The following is a 21,463-nucleotide window of genomic DNA, read 5'->3' on the forward strand; positions in this document are numbered from 1 at the left end:
GGGGTGGCCCGATCTTTTGATGAGTTGTGATAACTACGATTTGGGAGAAATATTGATGATCTGACTATAACCGTATAAGACGTTGTGTTGCGCCTTAGCGATCGATACACCTCTCCTTGGGTTGTTGATCTTGCCGATGCAAATCAACCCTATTCTTGCAAGCAAATCGAAGAAACAAGCAAGAACATGATAAATGCTATCTGATATTGCAAATAGGAATTGAATAAAAATGATAAGTTGGGGTTCCAAAGAACAACCAGATGGATGGTCTAGCTGATACGAGTAATGCAAGCAAGTAGCAATGGCTAAACTTTAATATAACAAAACTTAACTAACCCTGAAGGGGGACATCCTAGGGGTCTCTAGGGTCGTGCTCCACCAGGTTGATGTGCACTCCACTTTATCCCCTCTTGGGCCAGGGTCCCAGACAAAGGTCCATGACAGGTGACGTAGCACCTTTTTTCTTTATATGTGGATGACTGGGATGGAATTTGGTGATGAGGCTGGATCCGTTGGAATGTGGACTCCGAGGGATTTCCATCAAGTACTCACGGGTCAAAAATGGAGGTTGTATGCACATTCGGCGGCCGTTTGAATTCAATAGCGTAGCAGATGGCCGAATCGGATTCCAGCACTTGGAGGACTTGATCTTGATATCACCTTGTTTATCCATGATGTGAGCAACGGTTGTATCCGTAGTAGCCGTCGTCACATCATATGGCCCATATGTCATAGACACATATATTAAGTGTTACTTCTAAGAGTAGCAAATCCTTAAATACCCCGTGAAACATTAAGATTAGATCACCAAAGACTTATCAGTCACTAGCCAAACTAGGCATACTGCAGCCATGTGGGCAGTGGTATGGCCGGCTACAGCTTGTAGCTTGCTGCCGTGTTGTCCCTATGCATCACAACACCAGTCGAGAAGCCCAATCCATGTAGTAGAGCATGTGGCGAGAAGCCCAATCTTATGAGCCAAACCAAACCAGACCAACAAGCAAGGGAAGCAAGGGGGCCATCGCGTACCCGGTGTCGGTGGGGAGGCCGAGGCCGCCGAGGAGGACGTCGGCTGCTATCGTGGGCCCATGACAAGTCGCCTCCCCCGGCGGAGGGGAGCATGTGGCGCATGCGCAAGACCCCGGTCGTTGTGACGCCCCTGTTGCCACCTCCGCCACCATGACAACGAGGACGAGCAGCAGCAGTGGCGCCACTGCAGCGGGCGGGCCGGACGATAGGCCATCGCGTGCCTGCCTGCCTGCCTGCCCACCCTCATGGAGAACTCCTCGTCACTCCGCCTCGTCCTCCTCCTCGGTTGATTGGGGGAGGGGCAAGGGAGCGGCAAAGGTGGGAGCCGGGAGAGAGGGGTGGAGGGAATGAGAAAAAGAAGGGAGGGAGGGTCGAGGGAGCAAGGGAGCAGTGGTAGTTCGTCTCCCCGTCATGGGGAATCAGGAGGAGAGAGATGGATTTGTTTTCTGGTGCACGCACGTGCGTTGTTCTCATCTTTTATTTTCCGTTTGTTGGGTGGTTGTCGAGTCCAAGCTTCAATGAGGAGAAAAAACAGGATTCACAGTTTCGCACGTGGCCTGCAACCTATGCGTGGCTCTCCAAGCGCTCACACTTCATGCATTTGACCGTTATAACTTGAATGGATTTATTCGTATAAGTGTTTTAACTCTAACTTATATTTTTCGTATATATGTAAGACAAAATGTTTAAACATATGTTAAAAAATTAACGGTGTCACCTATTGAAATATGGAGAGAGTGTTTGGATTTTCTAAAGATAAATTCTTATAACCATAGTTCGGTTTGCAGATAGAAGTGAATGTCTCGTTGAAACGCAGGACTGCGAAATCGCATGAATAAGAAAAATGTAGGAATAAAATGCCACACATATTGAATTCCCGCGGAATTTCAAAACACAGGAAAACTTCAAAACAACTCTTTGATTGGTATACAACCAAAATGCAGGAATTCTAGACATACGAAAGCCAAAACATGTGATACCCATGCTTATTTTCCTCCAAAATCCCTCTAGAATAGCTTATTCCATAGGATGTCAAAGCAATTTATAGGAATCTATACTTTGATTCAAAGGGCCTCATAGGATTATTTCCTACAGGAAACAAAACCTCTATAATTCCTATGATTTTTCTTTGTTTCAAAGGTGGCCTTTGTGTAGGAAAGACAAAGGAAGCTTTTATTTCCTACATGTTACTGTTAGAGAGAAAATAAAGGAAATTACTCCGAAAGAAACAAACCTTTAGCTTTGATTCCCACTACATCCTCCTGGAAAAATTTCTATTTGATGTTGTGTGCATATATTTTTATTCCTCCACATTTCCAATTTCTATGGGTTGAAATTACTCCAAAATGAACAAACACTTAAATTAAATTGACATTGTCTTCTATATGTATCTTTAGTCATATATATGTTTGGGTTTATCTTTACAAGAATATTAAAGTTACACTTATTTAGCACAGCCACCTCAATAAAAAATAGTATAAGATGTCATCTTTTCCACTTAATAAAAAATTAGTATAAGATCATCTTTTCTGCTGACTATAAAATCAATATCCATAATATTTGATTAATTATTTATATTGAAAATACTTTCATATGATGTTAATTTCATAAATAATACTTACATCATTTCAAAATATAAGCATTTGTAATATTTGAATCTTGTACCGAAATATAACCATTTTAGCACTATTTATACTATTGTTGGTTGCATCAATCACTTATTATTCAAAATTATTTCTATTTTATCACTACTTATCCTCCCACTCCCATCAATTCCTTGTAGAGGTATCATAGTGTTTTCTTCTCAACATTAATTCCAGGTAAACAACTAGAAATGCTTATATTTTGGGATGGAAGTTGTAACACATTATTATGAAAGTAACCGCTTGTTAGAATATACTGCCTCCGTCCCTAAATGTTTGACGCCGTTGACTTTTTATACATGTTTGACCATTTGTCTTATTAAAAAAATTATATAATTATTAGTTATTTTTATATCATTTCATTTATTGTTAAGTATACTTTTATGCATATATATATCTTTACATATTTTGCAAAATTTTTTGAACAAGACGAATGGTCAAACGTATATAAAAAGGTCAATGGCGTCAAACATTTAGGCACAGAGGGAGTATTATTAAAGATGGTATCAATAACATGCATGTCTTATATTTCTTATTATGACATGGGAGCATGGATAAATACTTGCTTGCACACGTGTCCCTAGAACAACGGCGAAGCCAGAAAATTGTTGATCGATCCTACATTAGTTCTTGCATTGTTCGTTGCCTAGATCAGAGTTCAGAGGTTTATTAGTTCAGGCTATTCAATACTTCAGTAGTTCTTGCATTGTTCGTTGGCTAGTTGGCTCTCTAGGCTGTAGCCTATTGCAACAGTAGTATATATCTATTAATAAAAGGAACACATTGCCAATTTGGCATTAGCAATTTTTTTCTCCCATAAGAAGTAAGGACGTTGAATTTTTTGTTGTTTACCCAAACTTCAATGAACCTGAAACTGAAAGTTTTTTTATATGTTTAAAATGCTTTATTAATATATTATGCTTTTGATTTATTATATTATTTGTTTAGAAAATTTTGTAGAATGGACCACCCATATTCTAAACCCTAGATCCGCCACTGCCCTAGAAGCCTAGTGTTAATTGTACATAGGAAAAATAATGCATAACCAAACTATGACCTATAATGAAAATATGCATATTGTTTTATCTCACACTTACTATGGTGTGACTAGGCCTAGGGGTGGGGGGCAATGTTGGACCTGGTGAAGTAAGAAACGGGTTTGGTGACTTGGTATAAGATGTTTTAATAATTTATCAATATAATCAAGATTTGAATACTCATGTATATATAACATGTCAAATACTAAGCTTTATATTCACTTCAATCTTGTACCCTATCCTAAGTTGCCAAAACATGATAGAATTCCATGTCAACTATAGGGTGTTTCAGTATATCAGCATACACACTAATCCTATCAAATCAACCTATAATATTGCTCACCCGTCATTATGTGATAGCTTTACAGTATAATTAAGAAAAAAAACTAATTTTATTTACATAAACAAAACTAGTTTAGCACTAAAATTTCCATATCAAACCAATGTAAAGAGATAGAATAATTTATGTTGCTATGTACTGCACTAGCCATCTTTAATACACTAACCATCTAAAAACCTCAAACCTCATGTCATTACGTGTGCATAGGCGTCTTCGATTTACCTATATCTAGGCCCCGTTCGGTAGGAGGCATGGGTAGATAAGTTATCTGGCGCGGAAAACATAGTAATAGATTAGTACATGATTAATTAATTATTAATTAATAAAAAATAAAAAATAAATTAATATGATTTTTTAAAATAACTTTCCTATAGAAAATTTTCGCAAAAAATACACCGTTTAACATTTTGGGAAGCGTGCGCGCGGAAAACAAGATAGATAAGATAACTTACCAAGGCTCCCGAACACAGCCCTAGTTACTTAGCGAATACTAACATTCTAAAAAGTACCCCTACGGAAGTTAAAATGCCTAGGAAAACTCCAACATGCTTAAAACCGATTCCAGATAATGTTTTTGTTGTATTGCCTCTATAGAAGCTAAAATGCCTTGAGTAAATGTAACACAAACCTGCCTACGACCAACTAATAAAACCCTAAACCCTACAAAGCAAGAAAGTAAGCAACTTTTGTCATATACAAGCAAACATACAAACATGCAATAGTACACATACAAGCCTACAACTATGGCAGAACGACTCGCTTGGATGATTTATGAGATATAGTGGTGGACATGGTAATGGAAGCTCCGATGATGGATGTGGCAATATAGTGGCAGATTCGATCGAGTATGTGAAGTCCGTCATCCACAAATTTAATGGGTGAAGGCACACAACGAGTGAGTCAAATCTTGCAGGCAACTGTGATGGTGTTGGAAAACACAAAATAAAACTCCTAGATTTATCACTCGGGTTTGTCTTTTCAAATCGTGAAGCATTTGACACATGAAAATCTATTAAGAAACAACACGCGAAAATGATTCACATGCACAGATTTCTCAAAAACTTCCTACGAAATGTTGTGGGTCAGCCTGATCCATGAATAGTTCGAGAAATTTACATAAGTGGAAAACCTAAGTCCCTGTAGAAGATAATTTTGTCATGACCTTATGGGTTTAGTACATACATTCTTTTAAGATTAATGCACCATAAGCATATGCAAAGTCACTAGATCATGGGGAAAGGTTCTCCCACCTATACAGTGATAAAAAATATCTCAACCACTAACCTTCATAGAGTCAGTATGGTTGGAGAGGTCCTACCACACAAAAAATGGCCTAGTCTTGATTACGTCAATGGTTTTCGAAACTAGCCAGGTCATAGCGGTCTTACCCATAGTAAACGACATTAGGATCTGAATAAGCTACTATTCTTAGAAAGACTTGAATAATCGAAACATAGACCTGAGGCGGCGGCTACTATAGCTCGGAGAAGGCTCACCCATAGTATCTCACAGTGACTGTGGCCTTGCGGCTCAAAGGAGGCTCACCCACAGTAGCTGACAACGATGGTGGCAGAATGGCAAGCGGCCATGAGGAGGCTTGCAATAGGGCAACCAATAGCAACGATGACGATGACGATGGTGATAATCGCAACGGCAGAACCAATAGCATGACACAACGATGGAGATGACAGAGCAAGCAACGACAGAAGCACAATAACCGAGCGAGTAGCAGGTTGATGTAGCAAGCTGCAGTAGAAGTTGAACAAATTAATTAGCTTCATTAAGAAGTGCATGATTCTAATGCAATCCGCAATATATTCTTGTGAACAAATTCTGCAATATTGATAAAAGCAATATTTAACCATCTCGAATAGCAAGGACACGATTACTTTGCACAACACACTAAACTGAAAACATATGACTATGTACCATACTCTGCCTCAATGTACCACGTCAACCCAACCACCAGTATAATTATAATCAGTAAATCAACCCAAACAACAAAATAAACAGCAGGTTCAAACCTAGTTAAGCTATTTCTTGCATCGTCGTGGACCTCCTCGTCACCATGTCGCCTTCTTAAGAACTTTATACAATGGTTGCACTTAATTGTTTTTCAAGTAGGTATAGGGGCAACAGGGTGACGCAACGATGGAGGAACGAGAGAAGGAGATCGATGGCACGATGAAGGATGCATGTTCTAGGTGAGGGGCTTGTGACAAGGATCAATCGAGCATGGGTGCGAGAGGAGAGAAGGGATTCAAGGAGAAGGTGGAGATGCGGAAGGCAGAGAGATTTCGAGGAGAGTGAAATCTTGGGATTTTGGGAGGTGGCAAAGATTTCATGACTCGGGAGAGAGGTCATGGAAGTATTTAAGCCCTTGATTAAAGGAGAAGTATTTAGGACCGTTGGATTAAAGGTATTTAGGCATTTAATTAAAAAGGAAGTATTTAAGCTGTGGGATTAAAGGGATAAGGATGTTAGAAGTGAAGACTTGCAGTTGATGCACTATAGGTAGATTCCATCCTGCAATTACTTGAGAAATAGAAACAGATGGAGATGCATCAAATAGAAGATGACTATGGTATCGTAAAACATAGCATGTGCAACTTGTTGAATAGAACTCAAACCAACTAATAGCTTAGTGCTATGCAACTAGAGACAATAGTAGAATGCATTGTTGCCATCATTCAACACGAAAATACAATTCAAGACTAATGCAAGGGACCAATGTTTGATCTTTTGAAGTGTTTCACTCACCGCCGATAAAGTATAGGTGGTGCCCTACGACAGAATGAGCGCGGTGGCCTAGATATTGGATATTTATCACCAAGCCCTAGAAAAAGTAAACATACCAATGGTGGTCTACACGTACTATCTTTGTAATGTCACCGAGAATGTCACGGAGCAATGTCACCGATAGGGATGGCAACGGGTATATACCCATCGGGTATTGGTATCCCAGACCCATACCCACCAGTAAAATTTCGTACCATCAAAATACCCATACCCGTCACGGATAGAAAAATTTCCTCATACCCATACCCGCTTGGGTAAACCTTACCCGTTGGGTTAACCATATACCCGTAACAGGTTAAAACAATCTAAATTACATAGTTTCCATGTAGTATATTACAATAGGCACTAGATACTAAAGACATTACACATTCATATAGTGTAGTGGAAAATATATGGATGATTTAAATACCTAGGGTTTTGGTTAATTGGGTTAGGGTAATTTGATATTGGGCCATGACATGCATTTAAACTTGCGGGTATTTATTACCCACGGGTAAATGGGTATGGGGATCCTAAGAACGTTTCCATACCCGCGTATCCATCGGGTGAAGGTATTTGCCCGGTTACTTACCCACGGGTAATATATTTAGTTCATACCCGTACCTTATTAGAGTAAATACCCATCGGATCTCGGGTCCCCATTATCACCTGATCTGCGTCTTTTGGTGGCGGTGGCGGGCCCACAGCCTCGCCTGAGCCACAAACAACCCCTTCTTGATCAAACCCTAGCTAGCCTCGCGTTCCCCTTGCTGCCGCCTCGCGCACACGCCCGCACGCACGCGCGGGCGCGGCCTCTTCTCCCTTCCCAAGTCTCCGCGACGCCACGCGGGGGTGCCAAAAAGCCAAAGGAGACAGAGAGGACTCCACTCCCAACGCCGCCGCCGCCGCCGTGGGAGGCCGCGAGGAGGAGCCCTAGCTCGAGGCGCGGAGCCCCCTTCTCCCCGCGCGCTGCTGCTGCCGGCCCCACCCCTCCCGTGGCCGGTGCTCGAGGCGGCCGCCGCCACCACCACCCCCCAGCTCGCCACCCCCCGCGATGGATCTGCAGAGCCTGGCCGTGGTGCTGCGCGCTGCGCTCAGCCACGTCCCCGAGGAGCGCAAGGCCGCCGAGGCCAGTCTGAACCAGGTGAGATCGCGCTCCCGCTGCTCCGCTGCTTGATCACGCTTCACGCTGCTAGATAGGTTTTCCTATCACCTTGATTGGAACCAGTCCAACGACGGCATAATGCACCGTTCCTCAATCCGGTGGATTCCCCGTCAGCCATGTTTCGTGCGATCTGCAGCTTGTTTGATGTTTTTGATTGGTTCAATTCGAACAGGTGACCGGTGTGGTGGTATGACCATTAGTACTTGCATATGCGTTGTGCTGGCTTCAATCTGTCGTGCTGTTGGATTTCACTCGTGTTGATTCTTAACGGGGATTGTTACATGTTGTATGCCTTCCTAGTTCTTAGCTCTTGCTGACGTTGTAGGTAGTATTATTACCATCCATGTCATTAACACCTCAGAGTTGGTAGACTAGCTACCTGTTCAATCATGTATACTCAGCTTTACAACTAGAATAATGTTATTATGCATATTTTATTTGACTAGTGGCTATAATGATTCCACATTTGTTAACTTGTTGAAATGGGCATCTCTATGTGGCATCATGGCGTTTGTTTGCCCCAATTTTGTTTGATGTACTAAAAAGGTTGCAATGGCATTCTTTCACAAGTTAGTCAAGTTGTCTGAACTACGTGAGGGTAACCTTTTTATTTGCTATCTCCTTGCACACGCATAAACATCGACCTGTTTGTTAATGTAGATTCTCAACAATTTAATTGAGCTAACCATTTTGTGAGGGTTCTGAGTTGGGTTGTACTTGAACCTTTATATGAAGTAGGCACTTTGACCTGATACCTTCATAACTTTGTATTTCAGCTGTACATTTGCTTAATTACACTGTATATGGAGCAAATATAACACAATTTTTTATGAGTTGATGTTTGCTTTGTTCTTGTGTCCTATAAAGATGGATCCCAACACCACAGCTCGTCGAAACGAACTGTAACCAAATCAATAAGGCGAGAAATTCATGTAATTTTGACTGGAAACAACAAAGGATTCAAATAATGCACATTTACATGTTATATTGTGCTGGTCCTATGTTTCTTATCTTTGAGCTACCATCGCAATTTGTTCAGAAAGGTTAGATAATTAATGGTTCTTTTCTTTGTTGCAAGACATACAAAAGATTCCACTAAAACACTTTACTTGGTCTTGTACCAGCTGAGATAAAATAGAATTCTGGATCAGCTGATCATTTACTTTATTGGCGGCCTTTATTATTAAATTTCGACCTGTGTTAAAATGCTCTACGTCAGCTGATCATCTGATAGTCTTTCTATTTGGTGACATTGTATTGCCAAGTTTGCTTTATTTCCTTTCCCGAGTACTGCTGTTTGTTTTATAAATACTAATGATGTCGTTTTTTATGCTATACAAATGTCAGTCTGCTTCAGACTCATGTATTCATATTTCTGTAATTTCTGCAGTTTCAGTACACACCACAACATTTGGTGAGATTGCTACAGATTATTGTGGATGGAAACTGTGATATGGCTGTTAGACAGTTTGCAAGCATTCATTTCAAGAATTTTGTTGCGAAGAATTGGTCACCTACTGATCCTGGTATGGAAAGGCTACTATTTGAGCAATGATTCCATTATGTCTCGTTAACTTACAGTTCATCCTTCTTTAGAAGAAAAACATATAATTCCAGAAAGTGACAAGTCCATGGTGCGTGAGAATATACTGGGTTTTATAACTCAATTGCCTCCACTGCTAAGGTAACTGTTCGCACTGTCCACCTACCCTTAATTAACATCATTTTTGTGTCTTTCACTTTCTCTCCAAATGCTAGAATTGTAGTCCTTCACTCTTTTGGTGTACTGTCATTTCTTAATATTGGATAAATTGATTTCTCAGACTTCTTGTTTCCATACTTGAGTAGTTTTCTGGCTATCGCTATAATCAATCTATAAATTCCATTTATCTGATCAAAACAAATGTTTGCCTACAAATATTGTTGGATGCTGACATTTGTATATGTAAAGCATGCATCAAGCCAATTGAAGTTCAGATGAGTATGAACGTACCATTTGTGACTCATGTCTGTACTTTGGGCTAAATCTATTTTTGGTGCTCGAATTCTATTCACCCTGAATTCAATGAACGTACCCAAGGCAGCCTAGTACTAGTAGCAGCCCAATGGCCATTTCAGTTTGAATATTTCAGTGAAATTCTAGGGATGTTTATTTCCTGATAATGGAACACAATATTCTTCAATAATGATGGTTATGAAATGTGCATATGAGTAATTGACACATATCTCATGGTTTGTAGAGCACAGATTGGAGAAAGTATCAAGACCTTGATCCTTGCAGATTATCCTGAGCATTGGCCTAGTCTTCTACCTTGGGTAACACATAACCTAGAATCGCAGGATCAAATATTTGGGGCACTTTATGTGCTAAGGATTCTTGCCCGGAAATATGAGTGAGTTTAAATGACAGAATGCTACCTTCTCTTCTAATTATCATTCACTCTTAGAATCAGTCTTCCTTTTTGATTTTTTTTTTCTGTAACTCGAAACTTACTCAGGATTTACATGTTTCTATCACTCTACTGTGAAATTCCCTTGCACATTATGTTATTCACTCTATTCATTTTACTTGCTGACTTGGTGAAACTTTTTTGTATTATAGAGATTACCGAAAGCAACAATATTAAGATAACATCATCGTTATAGATTTCTTGTAAAACAATGGGTGCACAGCATAATTCTTTGCTCTATGAAAATTTTCCTAGATAACATCATACAATGCTAACCTTTTTGTTTCTGTGAGCTAGCACACGTCTCATTACTTTTCTCGTGATTAGGTTCAAGTCAGAGGATGAGAGGATACCTTTGTATCAGATTGTTGAGGAATGCTTTCCTCGTTTGTTGAATATATTCAGCAATCTTGTTCCAATTACCAATCCTCCAATTGAAGTAGCTGACTTGATCAAGCTGATATGCAAAATTTTCTGGTCATCAATATATGTAAGTTTCTCTTCTCATCATTTGTTCAATTTTTTTCAGTACTCATTATGACTTTTTGTTATGTATTCTGTGCAGCTAGAAATTCCAAAGCAACTTTTTGATCCAAATGTCTTCAATGCTTGGATGATTTGTTTCTTAAACTTGCTGGAGAGACCAGTTCCAGTGGAAGGACAGCCCTTGGATCCTGATGCTAGGAAATCTTGGGGATGGTGGAAAGTCAAGAAGTGGATTATCCATATCTTGAACCGTCTATACACTCGGTTGGTGTCAAATAAACTTTTTTATGTTTCTTATAATCCTGTAATTTTAATCTGGTTTTCTGTTTTTCATTACAGATTTGCTGATATGAAGCTTCAGAGACCAGAAAGCAAAGCTTTTGCTCAGATGTTCCAAAAGAATTATGCTGGAAAAATTTTGGGATGTCATTTGCAGTTGCTCAATACAATCCGTACTGGCGGCTATTTGCCTGATAGGGTTATCAATCTTATTCTTCAATATCTTACCAACAGGTTTGTGGAAAGGCTTCACAAAAGGATATTATACTTCCAAAGTAGCTAGGGTGTGATAAAATTTTTTTGGTAGTTGGGGGGGGGGGGGGCACAATTCAGTGCTGTCTGAATTCATCGTGGCTGAATGTTAATATTTCTTGCAGTGTTACAAAGAACAGCATGTATCAGCTGATGCAACCACAAATCGACATCATTCTGTTTGAAATAATCTTCCCATTAATGTGCTTCAATGACACTGATCAGATGTTATGGGATGAAGATCCTCATGAATATGTTCGGAAAGGCTATGGTATATTGTTATCCAAATAATATTTTTGTAAATAAGATTTCGCCTTATTTCTTATTTTGGTCCTGCAAGGTATTATATGCTACCCTCCATTTTTATTCTGTAACCATGGTACTACCTATTTTCGTATACAGATATTATTGAAGATTTGTATAGTCCTCGAACAGCTGCTATGGATTTTGTGAGTGAACTAGTAAGAAAACGAGGAAAAGGCAATCTGCAAAAGTTTATCCATTTTATTGTGGAAATATTTCTGAGGTATGAGTCATCCTGTGATAATACAGGTGTTTTACTTTTAAGAGTTAGCCAGTATCTAATGGAAGAAAAATTTGGCAGGTATAATGAGGCACCCATTGAAATGAAGCCATACCGCCAAAAAGATGGAGCGCTTCTTGCCATTGGGACATTGTGTGATAGGCTGAAACAAACTGAACCATATAAGGCTGAGCTGGAGCGAATGTTGGTTCAACATGTCTTTCCGGAGTTCAGTAGTCATGTTGGACACTTACGTGCGAAGGTAACAAGCTATAAATTGATGTGTATTTGAATTTTAGAGAATGAATTTCGTCACCAAAAAAGATCATTTTCTTTCTTGAAGCTTCCATATTTCTGTGGTACAACTGTAGTTCTTCATGCCTTCTGCATGTCAATCTTCCTCTTCCCTTTACTTAAAATTTGGAACTTTTGGTTTTGCTGGTTCTGTCCTTAAAAGTATTCTACCTCAGGTCCCCAAATCCCTTTTGATTTCTCCACATCCCTGTGCCAAGCGGTAGTCTTCTGTCCCTTGCCCCATCTGTCCCATTCTTTTGTTCCCTACCACTGATTCTTTCTTGAAGCTGCCATATTTCTGTGGTACAACTGTAGTTCTTCATGCCTTCTGCATATCAATCTTCCTCTTTCCTTTACTTAAAATTTGAAACTTTTGGTTTTGCTGGTTCTGTCCTTAAAAGTATTCTACTTCAGGTCCCCCAAATCCCTTGTGGTTTCTCCTCATCCCTGTGCCAAGCGGCATAGTCTTCTCTCGCTTGCCCCATCTGTCCCATTCTTTTGTTCCCTACCATCGATTGGGTCATCTTCCAAGCACCTTTGTCATTGTTCCATGGCCCCTCTGTTGATAGTGGTCTCATTTCATCAGATATTGTTTTACATTTTATACTTTGTCTAGTCTTTTAATGTTATTTATTGTATCTTGTTTATTGCAATTATTCCCCCTATTTTTTCCCTTATGTACATATTGCTTGCTTCATCAAGCTGATCTGTTATTATGTGATCAGGCAGCATGGGTTGCTGGGCAGTATGCTCATATCAATTTCTCAGATCAAAACAACTTCCGCAAAGCTATGCATTGTGTAATATCTGGTTTGCGCGATCCAGAACTTCCTGTCCGGGTGGATTCAGTCTTTGCACTTCGTTCTTTTGTTGAAGCATGCAAAGGTAGTCTTTATTTAATTTCTTATAGACCTAAGCACTTCTGATTACCTTTACAAACCGTTGATCACAAGCTATATGTTGGTTTTCTTATACAGATCTAAATGAGATCAGTCCAATTCTTCCTCAACTTCTTGATGGTATTCTACCACCTCCAACCGTGTTTTTAATTTTATTGCGGTTGAATCATGCTTTAACTATTATTTGCAGAATTTTTTAAGCTTATGAGTGAAGTTGAGAATGAAGATCTCGTTTTCACACTTGAGACAATTGTTGACAAATTTGGTGAAGAGATGGCACCATATGCACTTGGCTTGTGTCAGAGCTTGGTATGTTGCCCCTAAATGCAATATATTTAGATCAATGTTTAAGTGCTGCTGTGTTCCCTGAATTTCATGCTTACTGTTTTTGTTAGGCTGCTGCTTTCTGGAGATGCATGGCTAGTTCAGAAGCCGATGAAGAAGTTGAGGACACTGGTGCTTTGGCTGCTGTTGGTTGCTTACGTGCGATAAGCACAATCCTCGAGTCCATTAGTAGCCTTCCTCATCTGTTTCCCCAAATAGAACCAACTTTGTTGCCTATTTTACGGAGAATGTTGACTTCAGATGGTCAAGGTATAAACTTATTTAATCATAACTATTCAATGGTTTATATTTTAAATGATACTACTTCCATCCCAAATATAAAGGATTTTGGCAGTACAAAAAATAAGAAGTTTCCACTTGATTACATGATGAGATCATTCAAGCACCAATTTATATGCATGCGCAAAATAGTCATTTTAAAATAGAAGTTTCTTCAAATAAAAAATGCCACAAACGACTGGGGGAAGGGGGGATGGGTGTACAGGGCAACAAACCATCACCCCAACACTTCCTTTGGAAAGAGTAAATATCAAGATATGAATTATTCAGAATGAGCGAACTGTTTGTGAGTCCATTTTTAATCAGGTATTGCATATTTTTCAGTGTTCGTCATGCTGTCTGTGAGGTGTGGAAGCAAATGTTTGTATAAATGATTTCTTCCATACCTTTTTATTTCTTTATAATAAAAGTGATATATAGGGATGTGCCTGCACCAGTCTGTCGGTATCCACATTGACCCACTATAGTTCATCTAAATCAACTGGAATGCACCTTTTCTATTTCACGTGTATTTTACTTAGGGCGGGCCAATGGGTACCCACGACTTGACCATGCCCATCCCTGGTGATATACCTTAAATCTGATAGACACTCGCAATAAGTTGCAATTGAATTCTATGAACTTATTATTACAAAAAGATTTAAAAGTTGTTTGTTTTAAATTTAGTCAGGTTTGCTGTGTTTGTTGCAGTTCTCCACTGATGATGCATTTGACTGTCTTGCAGATGTGTATGAAGAAGTTCTGGAGATTGTGTCATATATGACCTTTTACTCGCCAACAATTTCACTGGAAATGTGGAGCTTGTGGCCTTTGATGATGGAGACGCTTAATGATTGGGCCATTGACTTCTTTGAGAGTAAGTCTAGTTTTGAATGGCAATGAGTTATATATGTTTTGAACTGAGTTTTAGACCAGCATATTCCTGGATGTTTGTTATCTTATATTATTGGGTATTTTCCAATGACATTCTTGTTTAGTTGTATGAACACTTGTAAGCTGTAAAGTCATGCGCTAGTTAAAATAATATCTGAATCATCTCATATTAGTTTTTATATGATCAGTTCTCTAGGCTGTTTAGTTAGCATGTTATATTTTTGCTTAACTCTGCCTTTTAGTTGGCTGACCATTTGCTTGATTTGGTTCATGCTCATTGACTTGTATGAATTTCATCTGAGTTTGTTATCCAACACATTCGGTAAATGATCAGGTTTCCCAACCTTAACCTAGATGAGTTAGCAGCTCAAACTTTTTTTTGTGTGTTTCCAGCGACTAATCTATTTAGTCTCATATTCTGTTTGGCTAGGTTTCCTTTGTTGTCTTGGTTAGTAGTATGGAAATGAATTCTTTTAGTTGTAGTTGGCTTGGTTATTGCACCTTTTTTGTTGGTCAACTTACTCCTTGCAGTGGTTTGAAAGGCCTTTCTTGGGTTGAATCAATGCTCTTTAATGTACATATATTTCAGGGTTAAACCTGCCACCCACCATGGTTGAATCTGGTGCTTTTTACTAGATCTCATTCCACACCCCTCAGTCTATAGGCACATACCGTCCATCCCTAGTTGTATGAATTCGTTTTCATTTGTTTTTCCTTTGAATTGGAATCCCTGCATCCTCAATTTTCTTGTTTTACATAGGAAGTATTGAACTGCCAACTGGCTTGTTGTCTACCCTTTATTGGTCGGCTGCTAAGACAGTGTCTCCTACTCTCCTTCTGTAGCAAATTGCTTGGTGCTGTCTACAGGGCAGTAGATGGGACTAATCTTATCTTCTGTAGCAACTGCATTATGTTTGACATCCTTTTGCTACTCTACTCAATGTTCTTATTACCCTGCAGATATTCTGGTACCACTAGACAACTACATTTCCCGTGGTACTGATCAATTTATTGCATGCAAAGATCCTGATTATCAGCAAAGTTTATGGAGAGCTTTGTCAACTGTGAGTGAATTTGTTTTCATGTTGCATTAAAATTTGTTCTGAATTTTTTTTCGTAAAGTTCCTAGTTCCTGTAATTTTTACGTTTGATTACCAATAATTGTAGATTATGACAGACCAAAACATGGAAGATTCTGACATTATACCTGCTCCCAAGCTGATTGAAGTTGTTTTTCAAAATTGCAAAGGTCAAGTTGATCATTGGATTGAGCCATATCTCAGGCTAACAATTGATCGACTGCGTCGAGCAACGAAGCCGTATCTGAAATGTTTACTTGTACAAGTGGTAAGAAATTGACATTTTGTTGTATTACTGTATTCTATTTCAATTTGTCTTCTTCTGTTTATCTCCCTATTGGGTACTGTTTACTCCTGTCTCAAAATAAGTTGATCGAGACTTGAGAGTTCAAATTTTGTCCCAAAATAAATTGATTTCTACTATTACCTACCTTTGGTCTACAAATCGACAAGCTTTATCCCTTAAATACCCTCCTACCCACCCACCCATACTAGTCATTGAGTTAATGAGTTCACTAGTTTATTGCTCCCTTTATTTCATGTTATAAGTTACTTTGGGTTTATCCTAAGTTAAATCTCTTCAAGTTTGACCAAGTTTATAGAAAAATATAGCAACAATTCCAACACAAAATAAATATAACCATAAAAATATATATTCAATGGTGGATTTAATGAAACTGATTTGGTGTTGTAGATGTTAATACATTTTTCTATAAACTTGGTCAAAATTAAAGAGATTTGACCTAGGAAAAGCCCAGAATGACTTATAGTATGAAACAGAGGGAGTAGAAAGGATGAGATCAGGAAAAAGAGAGCAGATGAGGAAGAGGGCAATTGGCAACCCTGTGCAGCTCTCTTTGGAGCTTCTCCTCTGCTTGGCTTCCAAGCGATAGGCATCTGCATCCTGACCATCCATTGTCCAGCGTGTGGCTCTTGCTGCTCCCTCTCTAATCTGGAGCTTGTTCTGGCTCTAGCGGCTGGCTACGAAAGATGCAACTCTTCTCTTATCTCCCTTAAGTGAACTAGTCATGACTGGTTGCCCAATTTGCTCTCAAGCGATCCTAGTCTAGTCGTGCCCTCAATTTCTGGTTGATTGGTCGACTAGTCACGACTAGTTGCATGACTTGGGCCACGTTCGGCAGGAGGAGGATATTGAGTTAGTTATCCGGCGTGGAAAACTTTGTAATATATTAGTACATGATTAATCAATTATTAATTATTAAAAAAATAAAATATATTAATGTGATTTTTTAAAACAACTTTCCTATAGAAAATTTGTGCAAAAAAAACACCATTTAGTAGTTTGGAGAACGTGCGTGCAGAAAACGAGGGAGGTTTAGATATCTTACACTGGTTGCCGAACGCGGCCTTGAGCATTGTGAATAGATAGATATTAATAAAATGATACTCATGTTTGTCCTAAGTTAAACACTCAAAATTCTTTATGTTTGACCAAATTTATAGAAAAATATAGCAACATTTTCAACACAAACAATATAGTACAAAAACATATTCAATGGTGGATTTAGTTGAACTAATTTGGTGTTGTAGATGTTAGTACATTTTTTTATAAACTTGGTTAAACTTTAAGAGGTTTGACTAGGACAAATCCAAAGTGACCTATAATATGAAAGGGATGGAGTAGAAAGTTGCAAATCCTATAGCTATAGGTTGTAGTTGGTGGCAAGATATCTATTATGCCACCCAAAGAGGGACACATGCCGCATGTGCTAGAGTATCTGAACAACTGTTGGCATATTATCCCTATATAACTCTAGCAGTGACAAGGATCATTGGAGGATATAATTTGTTTAGATTGATATGGCACACGTTTTGGTTTTAGTGGAGTCAGTGATAGTGGAAGTTAGAAACTGTGAGCAGTTTATGTAAATGATCCATCATATGGCATTTTATGTCTTTAATGCTTAGGCAGCACATATAACTCCTTGATCGAAAATGGTATTATTTAGTAGAGATAAAGCAGGGATAGTTTAACTACATAAAGCATTGTAGCCATATGATTTTAGTGTCTTCTTCAAGGATATAAGTTTTCATATTGCATGGAGAAAACTCATATCTGTATATGTCTGATTAATTTTACAGGTCAATTCAATCTCATTATCAGAGTTGAACCTTGCTTCAGTTATGTTCCATTAGAACATCTTGCATGTAGTCTATTACTCTATTATTTGCTGGCCACATCTACGTAACACTTTGCACCATAGTATTCAAACATGGCATCCATCTCATCACTGACTAGTTAATTTAAGCTTATGTATATTCAAACATTGCATCTGTATTACCCTTGCTAACTGATGACATATATATACCCAAAACTTTCTTCTATGATTGTAGATAGCTAATACACTGTACTACAATCCTTCATTGACGTTGGGAACATTACATAAGCTTGGAGTTGCTACTGAAATCTTCAACCTTTGGTTTGGAATGTTACAACAAGTAAAGAAAAGTGGCATGAGGGCAAACTTTAAGAGGTAGATCCTTGTTAGCATATGTTTGTACCTTGTAGTATTATGCTGTCATGTTTTTGTGCTGCCCTTATTCTTCTTTATGTGCAGAGAGCATGATAAGAAGGTTTGTTGCTTGGGATTAACTTCACTAATTAGCCTTCCAGCTAATCACATTCCACCAGAAGCTCTTGACCGCATTTTCAAAGCAACACTAGAGCTTCTTGTTTCCTACAAGGATCAAGTTGCAGGTGCAGTTTTTTCTTCTGTTCATTTTTGGATGACAACTGACAATTTAAATATTTTGACCCAAAAAAAAACTCTGATACCATTCTGATAACTTGTTATTCACTTGATAATTTTGTAACGATGTTTCTAACTTTTGCAATTAGAGGTGAGGTCTATAAAAATTCCATCTGCCAGATCCTCAAATCTTTGCTGTTTGTAAGCAGAATCTAAAAGAGAAAATGAGGCTGCTGCTGAGGATCTGGATGGATTTGATGGTGATGAAGAGGATGAGGAGATTGAGTCTGATAAGGAGATGGGGTTTGATGATGAGGATGGGGATGAGGTATCTAGTGTCAATCTTCAGAGATTAAGAGAGGTTTGTATTTTGATCTGAATCTAAGTAGAATGAGCATCTAAAACCTTATTTCCATGTGTTCCTTTTTATTGTAGATTCTGAATATTGTTGTATTTCTCTAGAAGTGTGTTTCATTAGGAATTATTTAATAAAACCACCATGGTCTCTGGTAATGTGTTTTTAGTCTTGTTTTCCTTAACTAAAAGACCAGGAAAAGAGAAGCATGAGAAAAAATTGCTAACATAAATACTTCGCTTCAAATAAATATTACCTTATGTTTTATTGACCAGGTGAATGCTCGTTGCTTTGGTATGGATGAGTGAAAATATATTATAATATTGCCTTAAATAAAGAAAAAAATATTTTCCATGAAATGTGTTACGCATTTTTTCTCTAGGGCACCTTAATTTGATTATATGTGCCTATCCATTTAGATTTGCTTATTTGGTAATATTATGAAGGTCAATTGGGGTAATTTGCAAAATGGGAGGTGGGGTTGCAGTCTTGCAGATTCACTGACACTACTACTACATTCTTTTAAAGGAGTATAATAGATAATATCGGTGTACTCCTTCCTTTTGTTATGATTTGACTTATTACTATTGGAACTTTAAGCATGATTTATTGTTTTGCATATTTGGATAAATTTTTTAGATAAGACGAGCGGTCAAATGTAAACCCAAAAGTCAGTGGCTTCAAATAAAAAAACTGGAGGGAGTATGTTGTATCACCGATATCGACCAATGACAACTACAGCTGATAAACGAAATTACTACTAGCTAAATACCCATGCTTTGCTATGGATAAAAACTGAATTATGCACGTGCTAGCATTGTTTGAAACAAGTTATTGTGAGATTTTTCAAAGAATTTCATCCCTATAGATGGCTTTGCATGGTAAACTTGTATTCTAGAGCTGAAATAATATATTAATAATATGTAGAATGATTTTTTAACCATTAAAGGATATGGAGTAGTTGGTAAAAAAAAATCATCATAGTAGGTAGGTGTGATGTTATGTGTAACATTCCTTTAGTAAACAAATTATTTGTATGGAACAAGTGAAAAGGTCTTGTGGCAAAGATATCACAATCTTAATTCATGTAAATGTTTCTTGGTTATACTGTATCCAATATTCACGTTTTTATGCTTCCTGTGATTTAGGCAAGAGGTTTCCAGCCACACTATGATGATGATGAAGATGATTCTGATGATGATTTTAGCGATGACGAGGAGTTGCAATCACCAATAGATGAGGTGGATCCGTTCATCTTCTTTGTTGACACAATCCAAGGTAGAGCAAACATTCTTGTACAAGTTTGTGCTTTACTCTGCAACTATATGGCTAAGGTTACCTGACAAGTTACCATCTGTTGCAGCTATGCAAGTATCTGACCCAGCTAGGTTCCAGAGCCTGATGCAAACTCTAGATTTCCGCTACCAAGCACTTGCAAATGGCTTAGCTCAACATGCTGAGGAAAGAAAAGTTGAAATTGAAAAAGAGAAGTTGGAAAAGGCAAATGCGCAGTGAAGGGTCATTGCTTGGTTGTATCATCAGTTTTGCCTACCCGTGACACTGGCACTTGTCAGTATCCTGTGATTTGGTGATCGCAGGCAATGAGTTTTGTTTGCAGCTTGGCCTAGTTTTTGGCAGCCAATTTTGAGGCAGAGTTCTTTGGAGAGAAGCAGACTCGCTCATTTCTTCACTCGGGTCATGGTGGGATCTATATTAATTCTTCTCAAACTTTTTTGATCCTGAGTTCCATGTTTTGGTTGATGGATGTTTGTTGTCAAACCCTGCGGTGGACGATGCCATGGGGCGCATCCCCAAGCCCAAGGTGGCAGTTCTTTTAGGAAGGTCCAAGTGTAGAGTGTATATGATTGGGCAATTGTTGGTGAATTATCAATACGACGGTTCAGATATGTGTTCTTTTTTGGGGTCGAATTTTGGTCCTCCATTTGTTAACATTGCTTAAGCATGTCTCTGTATCCTGGGACTGCGGCTGGTGAAATAAGCCTTGGCATTCATACGGTCCAGTGAGCTTGTATGTTGGATCTGGTAAACATCACTATGCAATACACAACTTCGTTGCAGTTTCTTCTGTGCGAGATGAGATCGTGGGTGCTGACCTTGAGACGAATGATTGCCGTGAACAGATCAATGCATACTCGATTGCTGGAATCCTTCAGCTCACAAATAACCTTATTATAGCAAAAGCTGTCTTATGAATTTATTTGCAGTTGAATTTATGTTTTTTTAGTTTATTGTAGTTTATTTTCTGACCTTTGCTCTAAGATTGATAAGAATATATATATATAAAAGTCCTAATGGTAAATTATTTTAAAGTTTAGTTAATGCTTAATTTTAGCGAAACAATGATGGCGATGCTTTAACTTCGAAAAACGATTAATTCTCTTGCAGTTAGGGGTGGACAAAAAGCTCGTGGCTAACTCGTGATAAACTTGGCTCGGCTTGACTCAGCTTGTTTTATTTTTCTAACGAGCCGAGCTAGCATTTTAGCTCGTTAGAGATAATGAGCCAACTCGAGCTAGCTCATTAGCTTAACGAGCTAGACCAAAGACACAATATTCACCAGCGTTCATTGATTTTACCCTGAAATATATGTGTTTAGTACTTTATAGGTTCACCATATGATTTGTT

At 38.5% G+C, this 21,463-nt stretch overlaps 1 protein-coding gene across 1 annotated transcript; it reads left to right on the plus strand.

Moving 5' to 3' along the window:
- The first annotated feature begins 7,648 nt into the window (after nt 1-7,648).
- LOC102700981 (importin beta-like SAD2) lies at nt 7,649-20,899 on the plus strand. Its single transcript, XM_006652115.3, has 22 exons — nt 7,649-7,971; nt 9,383-9,518; nt 9,589-9,676; nt 10,233-10,385; nt 10,770-10,932; nt 11,008-11,192; nt 11,268-11,441; nt 11,585-11,730; nt 11,862-11,985; nt 12,064-12,244; nt 13,002-13,161; nt 13,254-13,295; nt 13,366-13,484; nt 13,571-13,769; nt 14,524-14,655; nt 15,633-15,736; nt 15,840-16,019; nt 18,107-18,246; nt 18,331-18,470; nt 18,672-18,823; nt 19,966-20,095; nt 20,181-20,899. Exons 1-22 carry the CDS (start codon nt 7,882-7,884, stop codon nt 20,330-20,332), a joined length of 3,090 nt encoding a protein of 1,029 aa, XP_006652178.2. The 5' UTR covers nt 7,649-7,881; the 3' UTR covers nt 20,333-20,899.
- The last annotated feature ends 564 nt before the right edge of the window (nt 20,900-21,463 follow it).

Source organism: Oryza brachyantha, chromosome 4 (genome assembly GCF_000231095.2).
Source record: "Oryza brachyantha chromosome 4, ObraRS2, whole genome shotgun sequence".
Classification (NCBI taxonomy): Eukaryota; Viridiplantae; Streptophyta; class Magnoliopsida; order Poales; family Poaceae; genus Oryza; species Oryza brachyantha.

What these genes read in the sequence shown, in the direction of transcription:
- LOC102700981 (XM_006652115.3), top strand. Translation starts at nt 7,882, where the DNA reads ATGGATCTGCAGAGCCTGGCCGTGGTGCTGCGCGCTGCGCTCAGCCAC. An exon ending in CCGAGGCCAGTCTGAACCAG is followed by an intron (nt 7,972 to 9,382) that starts GTGAGATCGCGC and finishes TAATTTCTGCAG; the next exon opens with TTTCAGTACACACCACAACA. An exon ending in ATTCTTGCCCGGAAATATGA is followed by an intron (nt 10,386 to 10,769) that starts GTGAGTTTAAAT and finishes TCTCGTGATTAG; the next exon opens with GTTCAAGTCAGAGGATGAGA.